Below are 18,756 nucleotides of genomic sequence, written 5' to 3'. Positions count from 1 at the left end.
GAGCCAAACTCGAATAAGAGTTGGCTCAAGCCGGGCTTGAATCTGAGTTGATGAGCAGTAATGCTGGAGAAAGTGAATAATAAGATTGGAAATGTGCAAAATGTGCAAGGAACGGCTCCTTCCTTGCAGCAAGATTGATGATAATTCTAAATTAATTGACCCACAACACAAGGACAAGGAGACTGCAAAAACACATAGAGGGCCAAGTGGACAGGGCAATATTGTCTTGTTCAGCTTACCAGTGAATACATTTGATGCAAGATTTGAGAGAAGAATGAGAATGGAACCAACACGGTTGACTCGTGTATGGGGCTCCATTAAGGTCATAACCTGCTGGGTATCCCTGGTTTGTTGAAGCCTTCAACCGTGAGATGCATTTCAAAGAAGAATATCAAGAGCAAGACGAAACCTGATTATAATTGGATGAGACCTACCTCTGACTGTTCAACATTATGCCATGATTCCGTGCTTCAAATTGGAACGCCTGTTTGGCTACTGGAATTCCCGTTTTGCACCTGAAACACCTATTTCAGAATTCGGGTCACTATATCCAACAGAAGCATTCCACAAAAGAATATCAAGAGAGAACCTGATTCAATTATATTAAATAAATTTTGGTGCCATCAGAGGAGCATTACATCAAGTAGCATTTTCTAGGTTCATTTTCAAACTTCCCTTAGAAATTATGCATTAAATTAGTCAACATATTACAGAATCGCATATTTTACCTTCTCCAAGCACAGCTCATCATCAATAAAATCAACAACTACTACAGCAAGGCGTTGCTGTAAAGAAAAGAAAGATAAGCCATGACACTTCTATGGTTTATCTATCATTCTTCAATGAAATCTTGTGGCTTCCCAGTTCTGCATGATTCACCATTTTTTATTTTCCTATGGACACGATCTTTTGTGACCATTTCCCTTCATTATTTGAGAAAACACATCAGCTTTACCACCCGAGACCCTACAGATTCAGAAGCTATATTCATGCACAAAATCACAAGCAACAGAGTTGGAACAGGAATAGTATGCTACTTAAAACAAGAATTAAGTTCATGCCAATAAGAATGCTGGAGTTTTAGCAGAAAGCAAGATTTTTGTTATTCAAGCAGGGCAAAATTCAGGTAGTTTCAAGGTTGCCGAACTAAAGCACTGAAATTAATGCAGAGAGAACGTATATGACTGGTAACTTAAAACTGTTCAAAAACAAGTTGTGGACTTCCCATATCTGCGGGGTCAACAGAATGCCATGCAGGTCTTCTACAGAGGAATTCGATTCTCGCATTAGAAAGAGACCACAAAGAAAAAGGAACAGTTAAAAAACGAGATCACAGATATGCTAAATCACAGACGAATATTATCACTGAAAGGCTAAGAAAAGAAATCTTCGTCAGAAAAAGCTTACTTCAAGACACTGATATGCTAAGTCCAGACTATGCAAACAGGTAAGGATTTTTGCGTTTCTGAAAAATGCTCTAGTATTATTACTTCAAACTACTTATGAATTCATGTATTAGATGAAATGATACTACAATATGGATTAAGACTAAAATTTCAATGAAAGGAGTGCGAAAGTGCAAAGTTAAACAGAAAAATGAATCTCCACATTGACCAATATATTGAGACAGCATGAACAAAAAACACCATGCTAAAAATTACACACTTAAACTAAGAAACAATCTCAACATATATGGTGCATATTCAGCTAACTTTTAGCAGTATAGTGAAGCCAAAATGCATCCTTTGTATTGGCATCAGTGCACAAAATTGAGTACAGCTACAAATAACAGCGCAATCTTGGAAGTAAATAAACATGGAAAGGAGTCCTTGTGATTCAGATTTGACACAAGTATTGCTTTATCCCAATAGCAAATAATTAGTATTCAACAATGAGAAAAATAAATTAAATCATAAAAATAATGATATAATTACAGGGTTGATTAAAAATTCCACGACTTACAAATGTATTAAACTATGAATTTGAAAATCATGAGACAAGAAGTCACAGAACCAGTCAGAAACAGGTTTAGAATAGAATCAACTTGTTGGATTCAATCCATAGATTTACAACAGTGCAGCGATGGCACCTACTACAACTTCAGCTTATGCTTGTGAAAAGTGAAACCAAACTTCTAGCTCTAGTTTGGGAGCACAGATAATGCAACTCAGTCAAACCTTCCGGATTAATAACTTGCTCCTCTGAGCTTGCATCATATACTTCCTCCTAAGTTCAAGTTGCAGCTCACTTCTCGTCCTCAAAGACTTATAAAAGGTTCAAAGTGAGCTCCTTGTTTTCTTTTAAAAACCCAGCAGGCTGAGTAAGACAAGAGTCCACAAGTAGCAGAGTTGCAGACATTTAAAAATGTAACGATGTGTTTCCTCGCATCTAAAAATGTAAAAATACTATTTCTCACATCAAACAATGTACAGACGCTATTTCCTCATCAATAACCCAACTAAAACTTTCTCCATCAGAATCCCCTCACTAAACTCTGCCAAACCTCAACAGATTGCTGACCCTTACGCATTACAAACATCTTGTTGCCTCCAAATACCAAATTGGTTATCCTTGAACCTCCCATATCCTTGACCCTTCCCATCAAATTCTTCCTAAACACCCTCTCTCCCAACAACCCACCTTCACTACCTTTTTTTGAACCCATTACAATCTCTGACCAGAACTCTATATCACCTCCTTTTGCACAAAACACTTGGTTTGAATGACTCTCGATCTTACATCCAGACCCTTCTTTCTTCCCTTTAACAATTTTGTTATTATCACCAAGACAAAGCCACGTAGTCATATCTCCCAATTTCCTTAAATCCATATGAAAAACCTCCCCAGAATTAATACCAACTTTATAAATCGCAGATAAATTATCAGATATGGTGACATCAGAAAAGCAATCCACCTTATCCTTAACCTCCCACACAATATTACCAGACCTTAAATCCCACAATTTTATATCCCCCGACACCCCAGAAATGGCACTATGTGATCCAGCTGACATAAGCAAATTATAACCCGAAAGCCACCTCAACTTATTAGCTGGAATCGCAGAATCTATTTCAGCACCATAAATCTCATAATGACCGATCTCACTAACAGGCTTCAAACTATTAATGTCATAAACCATAATAGCATTCGAATTTCTCCTACCCGACTCAAAACTAACGAACAAACAATCAGCTGACGAACCAATTGCCTGTACAGTACAACTAGACTTAGTCATATTTTCCCAATTCAAAGTCTCTTTCACATACCCTTTCTGAAGATCAAGAACTTGCAGCCCAGAAAAATCACTAGCACCGGCTGCAGCAACACTTGGAGACATCGCTAACAAAGAATCTATAGCAGTGAATTGTGTTAAAATTGTAGACTTCCTCCTCATCGACCAGTCAAAGGACGTAATTTTACTTCCGTGACAAACATGAACAGTCCCATACTTCGTTGTCGCAATTGAAGATGGCGAGTCACGGCCATTTAGCGGCAGTACCAACGACTTCTCAAGGTTGAAAGCGTCAAACTGCGAAGGGTTCGATTGAGAGCTGACCAAAAGCGACTCAATGTTGTAAAACTTCGACTCTTCGATCAGGTCTTCGATATCAAAACTTTTTGCCTTGGACGGGAGATTCCCAGTTCGCAAAAGGGACAAAAGTATGGAGAACAACTCGGGATCACGGTCGACGAATGGGTGACTCGACTCAGCCAGTTGTGAGAGGAGGGAATCAGGTCCAGCTAGGGTAAGGGTTTGCTTTGTAGTTTGAAAGATTTGTCCACCCACATCAATGGTAACCACATTTGACTCTAAAGGCTTCATCAAATTGTAAGGTGGCATCGAATTCGCAACAGAAATTGAAGGCATAGTAGAAGAAGAAGAAGAAGAAAACAAGAAACTACCCAAATCAAAAGCCCTAATTTCTTTAAGACTGAAATTAAACGAAGAGAATGATTAATTTATATGAAATTGTGAGGATGGCTTTGTTCTAGAGGGTCAAAGTTGGGTTTTGCCAGGCCAAGACTATGAGAAAGAATCTTACTGAATTATCAATCAATCAATGGGGTTCGATTTAGCCGTCCAACATGGACTTTTTGGTTGGCGGTTGCTTGCTACCTGTTAATAAGAGGATTAATAATTCATATGCTCTTAATTATCATATTAAGCACGATGAAAGCATGATAATATTCATATAATAAATCAGTCAAAGTATGTTGGTTGGTTAGCTACGAACTAGAAGATATGAGTCTTATTTTAAGATTTCTAGAAACTTTTGCTTTGTCGTGAGTTCCACGTGCGTATTGTCTAATATATTTAGCAGCTACGGGGGATTACGAAAAAAAAAAAAATCAAATAAAATATCTTTAATTATATAGTATTATTGGTTATAGTATTAACACAATTATATAGTATTATTTATTATCATATTATTTTATTTAAATATTTTTAATTATAACTATTTAAAAATATTTTTATATTATTTATTATATTAATTAATAATAATAATATTTTTATTAAAAAATTAATAATATAATAATAAAATTTTAACAAAATTGATAATGTGTTATCTATTATATTATTAATTAATAAATATTAGCTCCATCTATTTAATATCTATATTAAGAAACAATTCAATTTTATATTTAATACAAACTAATTTTAGTTCAAATATTTTAATTAATTTAAATTATATTTGTTTATAAAAACAAACCCAATCATTCGTTTAAATTGATTCATTTATAAAAACAAACTTAATCTTTATTCAAACTTAATTGTTTAATCCTAATTCAAATTTAAATAATCAAAATATAATATTTTATATTGTATATTACTAATTTTGTCATTTTAGGGCACATTTTTATTTTAAGAAAATAAAAAATTTTAAATTGTGGCAACTATCATTTTAGAAATGTTACATACAAAATAAAAATTTTCAAATATACTCTTACCATATCGTAACTCAAAAATTTTTAGAGTTGCGATATGGTAACTCTAAAAACCATCTTTTCATATGGTACACTTATTGTACCATAACAAGTTTATTTGATTTCATTGTATTCTTCTCATATTAGAATCACTGTGTTTTCTTGGCGAAAGAGAAAGGGTTTAAAATTTTAGCCATTCAACGATGCTCTCGACTTCACTTCTTGGGGCCTCTTCAGAGCTATGCATTGCAATATTGCATGCTGCAAACAATAAAAGTAATAAAAAACGTAGTAGAGAACAAGTTTATACGTTAATCATAGCGCTAAAAATCAATTTGTAGCATCATTATTGTTGCTATTCAATCATTCATTTAGAATACACGTGGAAAAAGATGAAGGTACAGATCTAAAAACTGCTAACTATGATATTTATATATTACACCACGCAAAAACTAAACAAAATATACCCCTTTTCTTACCTGTTTTTAGGCCACGAAGGACTCAAAAACAGCCTTCATGTGTTTGCAATTTGCTTGCTAGCCAATTTAATGGCCCCTCTCATCGATCTATAACACCTAAACTGTCTATTATTTGTTGTGTTGTAATGCTCCATGAACATGGCGGAGGGACACAAAGTGTTGAGCATACAGGTTAGTTGGTTAGCTCACACCTGGCTGAATCACAGGGAAGAAGGACCAATTTTTAATGGCCCCGGTATCCTTCCCAATTACCTTCTCATTTGCCCACCAGTCAGAAGCAAGTTTAGGCTCACATGAATCTCCATCTGCATTGTCAAAATTAAATTCTTTGCTTGAACCTAGTGTGATAGATTGCTGCTTATGATGCTGAGGTGCCAGTTTCACTTCCACATCGGCTGCAGCTTGTTCTGGTGTCTCATCAGATGTTTCTCCAACACAACACTGATGAACATTTTCGACTTTTCTGGGAGTTTCTTCTCTCTCAGCAGTTGCCCCATTCTGTAGAGATTCTGATACAGCTATAGTCAATGTTGTTGGCTTCAAATCTACACATCTTACAACATCCTCAGCAGTTAACTCAAACGAGACTCTATGCCCAACAACCTGGTCATTTTGGAGTCCATTCTCCGATGGCGACTGTAATGCAACCTCAGAAGTGTTATGGTCCAGAAGAAAACCATTGCGAGGAGTGGACCTTACAGTGTCCGGGGTCAAAGATCCAGAACCTTGATGTGACCCCCATTCATGGGTAGCAAGTTTATCAAGGTTCAACAGTTTAGAACGATCACCCATTCGGAACTCAGGAAATTGAGGACCCCCAGCAGCAAACTCCCCGTCCGGGAAAGGAGAGGAGGTTCCTGAACCTGAGATGCCAGAGCTAGGTGAGATCAGGTGGCCGACTGGGCTTCCAGGATAAAGATGGTAAGACTGAAATTCATATTGGGAAAATGGAAATCTCTGACCACCCTCACTACTTCGGAGATTAGGTTCAAGAAGCTGTGCAAATGGCACCTCAGGTGAGGAAGGTGTAGTCAAGTGGACAGACTCAGGAGGTGGAGTAAAAGGAGCAGTTGATGGCTCCGTGGTGAAGGTCGAGAAGACAGGAGGTGAGACTAACTGGGTTTCATGAGCATAAGGACCAATAGCAAAAATTGAGGCAGGTCCACTAGGGGAGTACATGTTGGCAGATATAGAGTTGAAAGAAACTAAACCTGCTGGTGATTGTGTAGCAGAAGGAGGTTCTGATTGAAGGAAAGATGCAGGGGAGGAGGGAGGTGCAATGAAGGGAGGGACTAAGGCAGGTGCTTGTGTTAGATTTTCAGCGGTGGATGCATCAATTCGGGAGGACGTTGGTTCAGGAACACAGACAGCACCCCCAATTCGTTTCCTGTCCTTGTGAAATCCAAAACACCAGTAAAAGCAGCCACCCCATCTTCTCTTCTGCATAAACAAAAATGAAAAAAGGTTCACAAAATTATACCAAAATCCTATGTTGACCAACAAGAAATCAAAGACCAGATAGTCAATGAATGATTCAAATCGAAACAAAGTCCAAAACTTGCCCATGAGTTCCTGGGCTTCACTCCATCTATTTTAAATCAGAGATAGCAGAAACTGCCAGTTAAGACCTTGTTAATTTGAAAACAGAACATTCAATTGTAAAGTTATTGGATCAATGAATATATATCATGTCTCGTTTATCTGCTTGCATGACCACCCAAAAAGCTCACACAGGTATTGAAGAGGCAAAGAGTGGTCGATGCTACCATTCTAATCACATTCCATCATCTAGAATTACAGATACTGAAAGGGAAATTTACACTCCAGAAAAACCTTTCCACATTACTAAGCAACCGAGAAGAAACAAGTAAACAAGTGTAACTCATCATCATGCATTCAAGTCATGCATACGTTTTCTAATCAAATCTACCAGTTGTAAGTATTTAGAAGGGAAACGCCAAAACAAATAAGTTAGAAACCTATCGCAAATTTGAAGCACAGGGCTTCCAAACCCTTTATGCATTATTAAAAGAAAATAATTATTGCATTTTCCACTCTGTTTTGACTGGAAAGAAAACACTTAATACAGTTTCATTTTGTCCTAGCACAGGCATCCAGTTAAGGAGGAACTTGGCTGTAGAAAAAAGATTTTCATTTTTCTTCTTTTTATTTTCAAAAATTATAAAAATAAGTTCCTGTAGTTTTCGAAAAGAGATGCAGATCATGCATTAGTATGTATTCTGGTTCAGCCTCAACTGAAAATACATAATTAAAAGATATATACATACAAACATATCTAAGAGCTTCCGATGTTTAAATAAAACACATTTACTCAATTGCAAACCACCAAAAAGTTAGAATAAAAAAGCAATTTCTTTATCTATCCAGAGTAAGTTTATCATTGAAAATTTTTCAAAATTCGACAGCAAAATCAGAGTCTCAGGCAACGGAAAAGAAGCAAAAATTAAAAAAAAAAACTACAAATTGGGACTTAACACAAGCTAAAGCAGCATAATTTCTTCTAATACAAGGAACAAGTCAAACTTTTAAAAGCTACACACGCTAAAGACTTAAATAAACACTTCGGAAAACTTTCACGACTTTTGAAACCAAAAGAAACTGCTTCCAGAAAAAGAAACAAATAAGCACAGCAATAGCCAAAATTCACGCAAAACAAAAACAAAAACATTTAACAGAACAGATCTTAAATCTACTAATCAAAATAACTAAAAACATAAACAAACAACTAAAATAAGATTAAAAATAAAAAAACGAAAAAAAATAATTCACCTGAACCGCAGCTTGAGGCACACGATTCTCAGCAGAAGCGATCGCAGTAGCAGCCGCGCTTATGGTCTCCAAAGTGTTGTTCAAAGCTCTTGAATCTCCATTCACGCCTCTCATCTCCAAAATTTTCTCGAGAAAATATAAAATTAAACTGTCCCGAGAAGGTGATCAAACTAAGAAAAGAAAATAAAATTGAACACGTAAATCGAGCCAAGTTTACGAGACTTCAATTTTCTCTTTCTAATAGACTAAGTTTTTATTTTATTTTTTAATTTCATAATAAGGTTTTTATTTATGTTATACATATATTTTCGTAACGATTTTGAGGTCAAACACGGCAATGACTTTAGGTTAAACTGGATTAATTATAATTTATGCACATTGATGACCTTATTATTGGGTTGTATTTACGCGAGTTGAATGTGGTAGGTGGTGTAGATGGGGAGGGTAGTTTAGTCTAATAATTGAGAAATGTATTTATCTATTTATTTATTTATTAATTATAGAATTAAGAGAGTAGATGTCAAATGTGTGCACGTGTGCTCGAGGCCATCCACTTTCTCTCTTGATGGCTTTCGTGCGCTCATGACTCACTGCGTATCGTAGGCCCCACCCCCTCCTAACCAGCCACTTCAGTCTTCAACCAACTTCCCAATGTTAAATGACAATATACGGGAGGGCATAGACAAGGGGGTGGATTAGATTCGAATTTATGTTCATCTCTAATGAGTTGAATTTGATCTTTGGTAATTTTGTTCAGAGTTTGAAGGTTTGAGAATTCGGTTCGAATAAATAAACCCACATAGGAAAGGGGGCTTTTGACAGATATAAAACTTTATGTGTATGGATTTCAGGGAATAAAGGGCTGAAGATTTAACTTTAGCTTTTGAGTTAGATGTTTGAAGGATGAGCCTAATCATCAAAGGCTTGGTGAATGGGTCCAACACGTAATAGGGAGGCGAATGATATTGGAGTGGCTACATGGCTATTTGCCAACCTAAGGTTTGATGAATTGACAAATTGTTATCTTAAAGTTTCAAAAAAGTAAATTTTCACCCATCATAAATTTGGTTTCGCTTTTTTTTTATAAATAACTGTTTTACTCTTTTATTATAATTTAATATAAATATCAAATTATTAATATATATTTATTAATTTAAAATTTTAACATTTAAACTCCTAAAACTATCAAATATCTAATTAACATTAAAATGTTACGTTTCATTAAGTCATTTCAGAGAAACATTACAAAAGAGGATATTAAATTTTTAAAATGTTCAAAAACACTTTCATTCTTTTTTCTAAGTTTCTTAAAAAACTAAAAAAGCTCCATTAACACCCCTGATATTTAAAAAGAAAACTAATTCATCCCTCAAACATTCATCATATTGAAAAGCAAAACAGAATAATTTTTTCTCCTTAATTTATCAGAATTCACTATCAAAGCAACGAGTGAAAATTTAACTTTTTTAGTGTCAATAGACTTTGGGGTTCGGTGGGTGGGGCGGCGTGTTGAAAGAAGAGGCTGGGCTAGCAATAGGATGTCCACATCACATGAGTACTGTTCTAGTCTGTGATGAATGATTTTCAAAAGCGAACAGAAGATTTTGTAATAAATCAATAGAACTCATAATGCCTTACAAAAGTTTTTGACATCAGTAAGCAAAAGACCTTGCTTTGATGAATACTGAAGGGCCCTGTCAATGGCAATAACGCATTCAGATACCAATTATTGCATCCACTTCTCCATATCATTTCATCAAAAAACTAAAATCCCTGGTGGGTTCAAAGTTTGGATATAATTGATTTCAAATCAGAGGGCAATAAAATGAAAACCAGTCTAAGTACAGAAGTTCCACATGTGCAACATTTTGAACATTAAAACTTCATATTCATAACATATAAAAGTTGAAACACCAGTTTGATAGTTTGTATAGACAGCAGGAAGATTGAGAGCAAAACATGTAGCCATTACATGTTCATCGCATAATTTATTTATTTTGCATATCACAGATACCAGGGAAAGTGATCTAAGACATTTAGGTAGCTAAGCTTTTTGAGGCAATCTCAAACACATTCTCAGACAGCCCATTAGTTGACAGTATCATCTCCAGCTGTGCCTGCACATCAAAATGTGCCATGTCTATTAGCATAACCAAACCAAACAACATCAATTTAAATTTTAAGACCATTCTATGCCAGCAATGGCAATGTCAGATTCTTACCTTGGCATGCTTCTGGCGTGTTTCATCAAACCGCCTCCATCTTGAGAAGGCTGAGACCATTCGGGATGCCACCTGCAATAAGGAGATAAATATAAAGTGATAAAACAAAAAGGATTCAATTAAAGTATATGCAACCAGCAAACCCAAGATTTTATAGACCTATACTTGAAACAGACCTGGGGATTTAGTTTGTCTAGTTGGACCACAATTTCTCCCAGGAATTTATAACCTGAGCCATCCTTAGCGTGGAAATTCACAGGAGAAGCACAGAATCCTCCAATGAGTGAGTATACCTACAGGAAAAGAGATTTCATACTCCCAATGAGTGAGCACAAAATCCACATGTAGGGATAAGTGAAGAACTCATGCGAGTGGATGCAAACATAGAACAGAGAAATACATGACATTACCTTATTAGGGTTACGAAGGTCAAATGCCGGATGGTTTAAGAGTTTACGGACATTCTCAACATTACCAGGAACATCAGACACAGCTTGAAGAGCAAACCATTTAATCACAACCTGACAGAGGAAAATAAAGTCCAACAAAAACATTTAGCAACTTTCCCTGCAGAAACCCTCATAAAGAATCGTAAAGTCAAGAAGAATTTTTAAATGGTTAAACACCACCTAGTGGAGGAGACAAAACAACAAAGTTGAGTAATGTACATAATTGTCCAATCAAAAAGTAAACTGCAATAAGTAGAGTAAAATAGTAGGTTTGATTTTTTTCCAAGTGAAAAACTAATACATAATGGTTATGGTAAAAGGAAGCAATAAAATTTATTTCAGAATTTCTGACACTGGTATGAATAACTTCACAATATTAGCTATAGCAGAAGATTGTCAACCATGGCTTGAATTTAACTTGGTATATCTATTAACTAATCAATTACACATATTGGATTAATGAAAATATTCAAAAGTGTCATTAAAAAAAATTAAGTGAATGCCCATTTTACCAAAAAAAAAAAAAATCCCAAACAACCACCACACCATTTTAAAGCAAGAGATAGTCATAAGATTTCACTATTCATAAGATTTCACTGAAGCAACAAACAGATATTAAATAGGAAGATTACCAGATAGTCATGCTGCCACTTGCTGTAGAAATCATCTAAAGAATCTTCACGAGTTTTACCAGGGATCTGGTCTAGGGCAGCCAAAGCTGCAAATTGTTCTGTCATGTTTGTGGCAGTTCTATACTCATGCATCGCAAGTTCAGTCATCTCTGGATCTCCAAGTGATGCAAGGTATGCTATAGATCAGACAAAGATATATTTAGTCAAAGGGAAGTTATACTGCACCAATTTTTGAAAATGATTAAATTAAGCAACACAGACCAAGGGCAATATTCTTGAGAGCACGCCTGGCCATATTAGCATGATTAAACACATATTCTTCTGAGCTCCTATTTTTTTCAACCTGTGAAAGACAACAAGATCAAGTTTATTCATCAAGAGAGATCAATCAAAAAAAAAAAAAAACACTAAGGACCGATCATTATAGTTTATGCCACTCCATGGAAGATGGCGTACTGTGCTCAGAAACTCTGCTTTCAGTTCTGATGCAAGCTGCTTCCGAATGAAAGTTCGAACAGCATGCACAGCATCTGGATCTGCAACCTCCATCAAGTCCATAATCTCTCCTTCACCAGGTAGAGTTATAGCCTTTGCAATGAATTCCTGGATATTTAAATACAATTTAAGTTGATAAGGGCATTCATCTTCTTCCTCTCAAACACCCCCAAACCGAAAAATACACAAATATATACAGAAACCCCATAATCCAAACAGCAGGGGGAGCATTTATCATACCTTGTCCAAGCTTGAATCACAAAGTATACTTCTGAGGCCATGCACAAACTTCGGATTCAGAACCAATGGTTTGTTTTGTTGAAAATCAGCCACCAAGCTCAGCATCAGTTTCCTAGCCAACAGTTGCCCAGCTTCCCAACTAAACAGAAAAATCATCTCATGAATAAGTTTCAACAATTCACTCAACAACGTTATAAAAGAAGACTGTTGCTCCATGAAAGACAAACCGATTGAACTCATCCGAATCATGAGCAAGGAGGAAAAACAGATCAATGTCAGATAGATCAGAGTCAAGACGGATAGGAGCACTAAAACCCCGCAAGAGAGATGGAATTGGTTGCTCCGGTATATCAGAGAAGACAAATTCTTCTTCTTTCTGCATTGCAACGATATAAGGGGAAAATTAGCATTATGAAGAAAGATACGACTCAATATGCTTCTAGCTCTCATGAACTGCAACTTGAATAGAAAATAAAAAAAAGAGTTGAGCACTACCAAAGACCTTTGCCAATATAAAAATCTTAAACTGTAAAATATGTAAACTACAATGCGCAAACCTTTTTAAATGATAAAAAACCAGAATAGCTTCATAAAAAGCTTTAAATGACCTTTGTTACTCGAAGAACAGCAGTGTAGACTGGCTGACCGTTGCCAGCAACAGATTGTAATGTCCCATCATGACACACAGAGGTGAGTGGCATGTCCTTCCCACTTGAGTCCAGGAGACCTACTGATACAGGAATGAACATGGGCTCTTTCACTGGCTGTCCAGGGGTTGGTGGCACCTCTTGGCTGAAAATAACCCATCAAGGAAAAGTTATCACTGATTATCCTTAAAATTATGGATTATCACAATTATATCCTTAAAATGAGTACCTGAACTTCAAAGAATAAGAACGTGTTTCAGCATTGTAGGATGAAGTAACTTTCACACAAGGAGTCCCAGCTTGGGAGTACCTGAAATTTTCATTATATGCAAAAACATAATAAATGTAATTACCCGACAGAACTCAAACAAGAGGATGACAATCCATACCATAATAGAAAATTTGCAAAATCTGCATCATTTGCATCTCGCATTGCAGCAAAAAAATCTTCACAGGTTACAGCTTGCCCATCATGTCTCTTAAAGTAAAGATCCATTCCCTGAAATACAGGCAGAATGATTCAATTACTAGCTCCATGGTGAGCAGCTTTTTGGTACAACACATATGTTCATTATATGAGCAGTTCCAGAGTTGGACACTTCCACAAAAATACCTTACGGAAGCCTTGGCTCCCAAGTAGGGTTTTGTACATCCTAACAACTTCAGCTCCCTGATAAGTTGGAAAATAATCATAAGCCCTCAATAAATAGGAGTGGTTATGGTCAGGGCATGCACTCACACAAGTGCATGCAAAACATTCACACACAAAGGGGAGAGAGAATGAAATAAAACCTTCTCATAAACCTGTCAGAAAAAAGAACAGCGAGAAAAAGTTAATATCTTATCAGAAACAAAAGAGTAGCCAAAGGAAAAGATGCAACGCAAAATACTAAGACATACCGTCACTGCAATTTGAAGTTAGCAGGTACACATCAGAATCACATGCAACAGAATTTCACAATAAAGGCAAACATATCAGACAGCAGCAAAAATGAATATCCAAGTCATGAAATAAAAGATTCTCCATGCAGCAAGTAGGAACAAAAACTTGCCTGTGTAGAAGTTGTCCATCTGCAAGGGAAACAAACAACAAATTTTAAAACAAGTCACATATAATACAGTTGAAATGCTTAAGATGAATAATAATACTGTCACATAATAAAGGTGGCTACTGACCTTAATGTAAGAATGTGGTCGAACAGGATGAGCCATAGGACCAGCATCCTGGAAGACAATAAATTAGATTTTGAGTAACTGGTTAAAGGGGAGTATGATACACCACAGTCAATGTGTATCAATGTGGAATCATATATCTCCACTTACAAACTTGCATAGAGCTTAAAATAGAATTAACCAAACTGGATCAGTGAAGCAGGTGTTGGAAAAAAACCAAAAAGGAAAGAGAACCTGTGGATATTGTGCATTACGAAGCCTTGAAACATCAGCAATCCGCTTAACAGTACGGCTACCCATGTCAGATGAAAATTCCTATCAATCAAGAATGATTACTAATCCTGTTAATAAGCTAAAACCAAAGAGGAGCAGCCTTAAGGCTGCATTTTCCACCATTAAAATAAAGAGAGATCAGATATACCTGATCCCGGAAAACAGTGAGACCCTCCTTTAAGCTGAGCTGGAACCAATCCCGACATGTCACTCTGAAAACATTTTAAGAACTAAAAATTATTTCTAGTAGCAATGCAAGTGGAATTTCAGAAAAGATAAATAATAATAAAGAAGTGATCACCTTCATAAAAATATAGATTTTGATGCATACAATTCAAGAGACAACTTAAAATATATATGTTATTTAAACAAAAACCCAAAAATAACGAGGTCAACAATATAGACAACTCCATATTGATTTATAAAATGACCATGTCTTCTACAAAAGAGAAATGAGACTTAATGGAATACAAGCCTACCTGTTGCCTGTCCAGTTGTGGAAATACTGCAGTGAACAGACAAAAAAGGTCATAAATAGGCAGCAGTAAAAAGAGTACGCATTTCATTATCTTCAACTTACAAATCTGAAACACACCTCATGACCAATAACCCCCAAGATTGCAGCATAATCTCCATCAGAAGCAGTTTCTGGAGAAGCCAAGACAAGCCTTGAATTGAAAATCTGTAGCCAAGTCCAAATATAAATTTATTATATCGCACAGAATATATATATATATATATATATATATATATATATATATATATATATATATATATATATATATATATATATATATATATATACAACACAATAACAAAATAAGTCAGATGATATACATTCAAACTTTTGTTTTCCATGGCTCCCCTGAGAAACAATCAAGAAAAAAGAAATATTAGCATTAACAAAGAAAAAAAATTAAAAGAAGAAAGAGTCATACATAATATACTTATTTATAGAACTTAAACAGAGTTACAAAGATAAATTTAGACCTAACGGAAACGCAGCTTACATGTTAAAATCTGGAACAGCCACTACATTGAAGAGATCTAGGTCATATTCAAGTCCAAAAACCTGTTTGTAGAAGCATACAAATAGAAAAAGGCTTTAGCACAAACAGAAAAAACATAAATTTTAAAAAATGAGTGAAAATACTAACATCCTCATCCCACTTCATTGCCGCCTTAAGTGAATACATGGCATGGGCAGTCTTGGGTAGGTCTTTGGCTGGAGTCCAAATCCTTAGAGACACTTGATGACCAGAGCAGGTGACAAATGTATCATCTCTGCTCTCCAACTGTCCAGCAACTAAGGCAAACAAGTAGCAAGGTTTCTTGAAGGGATCCTCCCAGAGTGCATAATGCCTACCACCCTACAAGGGAGTATAGATAAAGCACAATTAAGTGTTAATAACTGTTAAATAACCAACACTAAAGGGAGGGAAAAAAGAACACAAATTAGCAGACATCACCTCAAGATCTCCATGTTCTGCAAGATTTCCATTAGACAATAATACAGGGTATAATGACTTGTCAGCTTCAATACGGCATGTGTATTTTGCCATTACATCAGGGCGGTCCTATTTGCAAAATAAATACCACAGTACTGAGATTAATAATCCAGCGCAAGAACTTATTGAAATTATAACTGCTTCAAGATCCTTACTTGATAAAATGTAATTTTACGAAAACCTTCTGCTTCACATTGTGTGCAGAAATTCCCAGATGACTTGAAAAGTCCCTATAGTAGAACAATTAAATTATTGATAAAGGCACTAATGGAGGAAAAAAAATACACTAGATAAAAGAATACGATGTCAATATGAAATTGAGTAATGTACCTCTAATGAAGTATTCTTCTGAGGATATATCTCAGTGACAATTTCCAAAGTAAATGTACCACTTGGTGGCAATGGAAGTGTTAGATGGCGAGAGTCTAACTGATATTCACCCTCCTACAAATATAATAAAGTATATAAATGCACTAGAATTTTTTAAATCATACATCTTAATCCCACCTCAAAGAAGTCAATTGAAAATTCTGAACAAAGAATATGAAAAATAACTCCAAACAACATAGCTGTGGTATCAAACGGTAAAAGTTGGTTCAAATAGTTTGAGATAACATGACATTAAAAATATTATTGGAAAGTTGAATTAAACGGGCATACCTTCAGTTCAGTACCATTGATCTTGACCGAAGCAAGCTTTAGATCAACTCCATCCAAAACCAAGGGATAAGAAGAGCCTGTTTCACATGAGTTTGTATAAAAACAGGAAGAGCAGCAATGTTTGCAAAGGATAAAAGGGTAATATTGCAACTTTACAAAGAGAAAGCAAAAGATTGTTGAGATTTTACATCATAGCAGTGGCAGGAAAACAATATCAGCTGGTACAATGGATGAATGCAAATGTTAAGGAGATTACATTAATATCAAACAAGAGAATACCACACAACAAGCTATCACATGCTAAACGCAAAAAAGAATTACCACAATATTACCTTCAACCCTAGGGAAGACAGTTATTTTTGAATTAACAACTGTTTTCTCCTCACCCAACGAAAATTTCAAATCCACCTGAATTGGTAGTTCCATTAATAAACAAGAAAACAAACAAAATTCCTGTAAACCAGTTTAAGAGTCCAAAGAAAAAGTATTAATTTATGTAATCACATGCATACCGTGTCAAAGTAGTAATCTGGCATCTTGTAATCCTTCAAAAAGACTTCTTTTGGTGTATCCATTTTGGATTCCTCAACTCGCTTTGGTAAGTTCTCTGTGGCAACTGAACAAAAAAGCCTCTGGCCCGTTCGCTTACTCTGAAAAAAAAAAGTTAGAGCATCAGAAAATCAACAAAATTGAAAAACAATAAATTATGATAGATGATAAGTAAATTTCAAAGAATAACCACTTACATAAAGCGAAGAATATGGAACTAAGTAATTTCTTTGACTGCTGACCTAAAAGTATAGATGATAAAAAATTAGAAGCATTTGGTTCATAAACAACCTCCCACAATTCCACTGAAAGAACAATAAGATTTTCACAAACCTCTAAGCCAAGCAAACACCGATAGTGAGAAAATTTTTTCACTGAATTTCGAAAGAAGCCAACACGATTAGTACCCTGACACTGCAAAAAAAAAAAAAGGCATAGAATTTTTTATGCAGCATGCCCAAGAAAATCTACTGCTTAAAGACGCCATCAAATAGTGGATTTGTGTGTGCATATTAGTGCACTGATCCCCCAGAATTCCAATTTTCATTGCAACTAAGATGTCATGCCACAATAATAATTTCAAACGCAATTCAGCACAAGACATTCAACAGAACTATTTCAATCCCGGTAAAACCAGCTGAAGGTAATGAGATAAACCTAAAACATTACAGCACATCATGATTCAAATCAAATTTAACACTACCAAATATTCTACAAACTATCCCAGCTCTAAAAATAAATAAATAGATAAAACATGTATTGACAACCAACGTCAACCATCTATTACACCACAAGTTCTCAATTCCCGTTTCTACATTTTCTCGCAGCAACCAATAACAGAAGCAATGTGTACCCACTTGTATATGCACAAGCATAAATAGATATTTAAATGGAATGGGATTAAGTAATCACAGGAGACGAGGAGATCAAACCCAAAAGACTGGTCTTTGCCAAACACGAACTTTTGCACGGAAGAATCAACCGAGCCATTTAATTGAAAACAAAGTAAATCCTATAAAGACAAAACTATTACGAATGATACTTCAGTACATCAACCAAACCAACTAACAGTAAGTAAACTTCAAGAGGGTTTTTTACTTTTGATAAAAAAGAAAGATACCCAGAAAACAAAAACCCTATCCCACAAGAGAGAAACTTAAGAGAAAACAGAGTGTCACACCGGGTTCTTATATAAGGATAAATGGATAATTAAAATTATGGACAAGAAAAATCAAAGGAAAAAACAAATAAAAGCAACAATAAACCTAATCCTTGAAGCAAATTAAATAAAAATTACTAAAAACCAAATGAAAATGCGAAAATTGATTTACCCAGATTGATGATCAGATGAAGAGTCACAAAGAGAAACACAAAGCAATCGTTGATAACATGGGGTAGAACAAAAAATAAGTACCCCACATGGTAGATATTTCTCTTTAAATTTTAGTGAGGCCAAACGGCTATGTCCCACCCAAGGTTTGATGTTTTCTCAAAAGTCCTTCCTTTAACTATGGAAACACCAAACACTTACCCATGGCCGGTTAGATTTAACCAAACCCTAACGCCTGAAAATTTTATCTCCTTTTGCCCCCTTAAACTTTAAAAACTAAAATTTTCTCTCAGCTTAAGTTTTAAAAAATGGCAGTTTCACCTTAGGGTTTGGTTTTGAAATCTCCGGCGCCGTTCCAGCTCCATTGCCGACGGCCTCTCCCT

General features: G+C 35.5%; 3 protein-coding genes across 5 annotated transcripts; all 3 read right to left on the bottom strand.

Annotated features, from left to right (window-relative positions):
• Positions 1-1,892: 1,892 nt before the first annotated feature.
• LOC123212074 (BTB/POZ domain-containing protein At5g41330-like) lies at positions 1,893-4,107 on the bottom strand. Its single transcript, XM_044631112.1, has one exon. The coding sequence runs from the start codon at positions 3,866-3,868 to the stop codon at positions 2,474-2,476; it is 1,395 nt and encodes a 464-aa protein (XP_044487047.1). The 5' UTR covers positions 3,869-4,107; the 3' UTR covers positions 1,893-2,473.
• A 1,137-nt stretch (positions 4,108-5,244) lies between these two features.
• Positions 5,245-8,471, bottom strand: LOC123212241 (uncharacterized protein At1g76660-like). The gene is made up of 2 exons (XM_044631328.1): positions 8,196-8,471; positions 5,245-6,845 (listed from the first exon to the last, which is right to left on the bottom strand). Exons 1-2 carry the CDS (start codon positions 8,307-8,309, stop codon positions 5,586-5,588), a joined length of 1,374 nt encoding a protein of 457 aa, XP_044487263.1. The 5' UTR covers positions 8,310-8,471; the 3' UTR covers positions 5,245-5,585.
• A 1,590-nt stretch (positions 8,472-10,061) lies between these two features.
• LOC123211425 (puromycin-sensitive aminopeptidase-like) lies at positions 10,062-18,512 on the bottom strand. Of its 3 annotated transcripts, none has more exons than XM_044630146.1 (33): positions 18,375-18,512; positions 17,377-17,457; positions 17,241-17,285; positions 17,007-17,144; positions 16,827-16,902; positions 16,495-16,571; positions 16,165-16,278; positions 15,990-16,064; positions 15,796-15,903; positions 15,484-15,696; positions 15,337-15,398; positions 15,164-15,191; positions 14,922-15,008; positions 14,806-14,831; positions 14,475-14,538; positions 14,288-14,368; positions 14,057-14,104; positions 13,933-13,951; positions 13,781-13,785; positions 13,673-13,684; positions 13,494-13,550; positions 13,270-13,379; positions 13,110-13,190; positions 12,842-13,025; positions 12,461-12,609; positions 12,234-12,372; positions 11,955-12,101; positions 11,760-11,841; positions 11,499-11,674; positions 10,828-10,938; positions 10,594-10,710; positions 10,418-10,489; positions 10,062-10,312 (listed from the first exon to the last, which is right to left on the bottom strand). In XM_044630146.1, the coding sequence occupies exons 4-33, from the start codon at positions 17,067-17,069 to the stop codon at positions 10,232-10,234; spliced, it is 2,664 nt and encodes an 887-aa protein (XP_044486081.1). In that variant the 5' UTR covers positions 17,070-17,144; positions 17,241-17,285; positions 17,377-17,457; positions 18,375-18,512; the 3' UTR covers positions 10,062-10,231. The 3 variants fall into 3 exon arrangements, with proteins under 3 accessions (XP_044486081.1, XP_044486080.1, XP_044486083.1); XM_044630145.1 differs by lacking the exon at positions 18,375-18,512 and adding an exon at positions 17,956-18,061; XM_044630148.1 differs by lacking the exon at positions 18,375-18,512 and adding an exon at positions 17,976-17,994.
• Between the last annotated feature and the right edge of the window lie 244 nt (positions 18,513-18,756).

Source organism: Mangifera indica, chromosome 3, assembly GCF_011075055.1.
Source record: "Mangifera indica cultivar Alphonso chromosome 3, CATAS_Mindica_2.1, whole genome shotgun sequence".
Classification (NCBI taxonomy): domain Eukaryota; kingdom Viridiplantae; phylum Streptophyta; class Magnoliopsida; order Sapindales; family Anacardiaceae; genus Mangifera; species Mangifera indica.
Note: the sequence above shows the minus strand (reverse complement) of the source record. Positions and strands in the feature narration are given on the sequence as shown.

What these genes read in the sequence shown, in the direction of transcription:
- LOC123212074 (XM_044631112.1), bottom strand. Translation starts at nt 3,868, where the DNA reads ATGCCTTCAATTTCTGTTGCGAATTCGATGCCACCTTACAATTTGATG.
- LOC123212241 (XM_044631328.1), bottom strand. Translation starts at nt 8,309, where the DNA reads ATGAGAGGCGTGAATGGAGATTCAAGAGCTTTGAACAACACTTTGGAG. An exon ending in TGCCTCAAGCTGCGGTTCAG is followed by an intron (nt 6,846 to 8,195) that starts GTGAATTATTTT and finishes TTGTTTATGCAG; the next exon opens with AAGAGAAGATGGGGTGGCTG.
- LOC123211425 (XM_044630145.1), bottom strand. Translation starts at nt 18,033, where the DNA reads ATGGCTCGGTTGATTCTTCCGTGCAAAAGTTCGTGTTTGGCAAAGACC. An exon ending in ACCTTCGTAACCCTAATAAG is followed by an intron (nt 10,711 to 10,827) that starts GTAATGTCATGT and finishes CTTTTCCTGTAG; the next exon opens with GTATACTCACTCATTGGAGG. An exon ending in TAGACAAACTAAATCCCCAG is followed by an intron (nt 10,490 to 10,593) that starts GTCTGTTTCAAG and finishes TCCTTATTGCAG; the next exon opens with GTGGCATCCCGAATGGTCTC.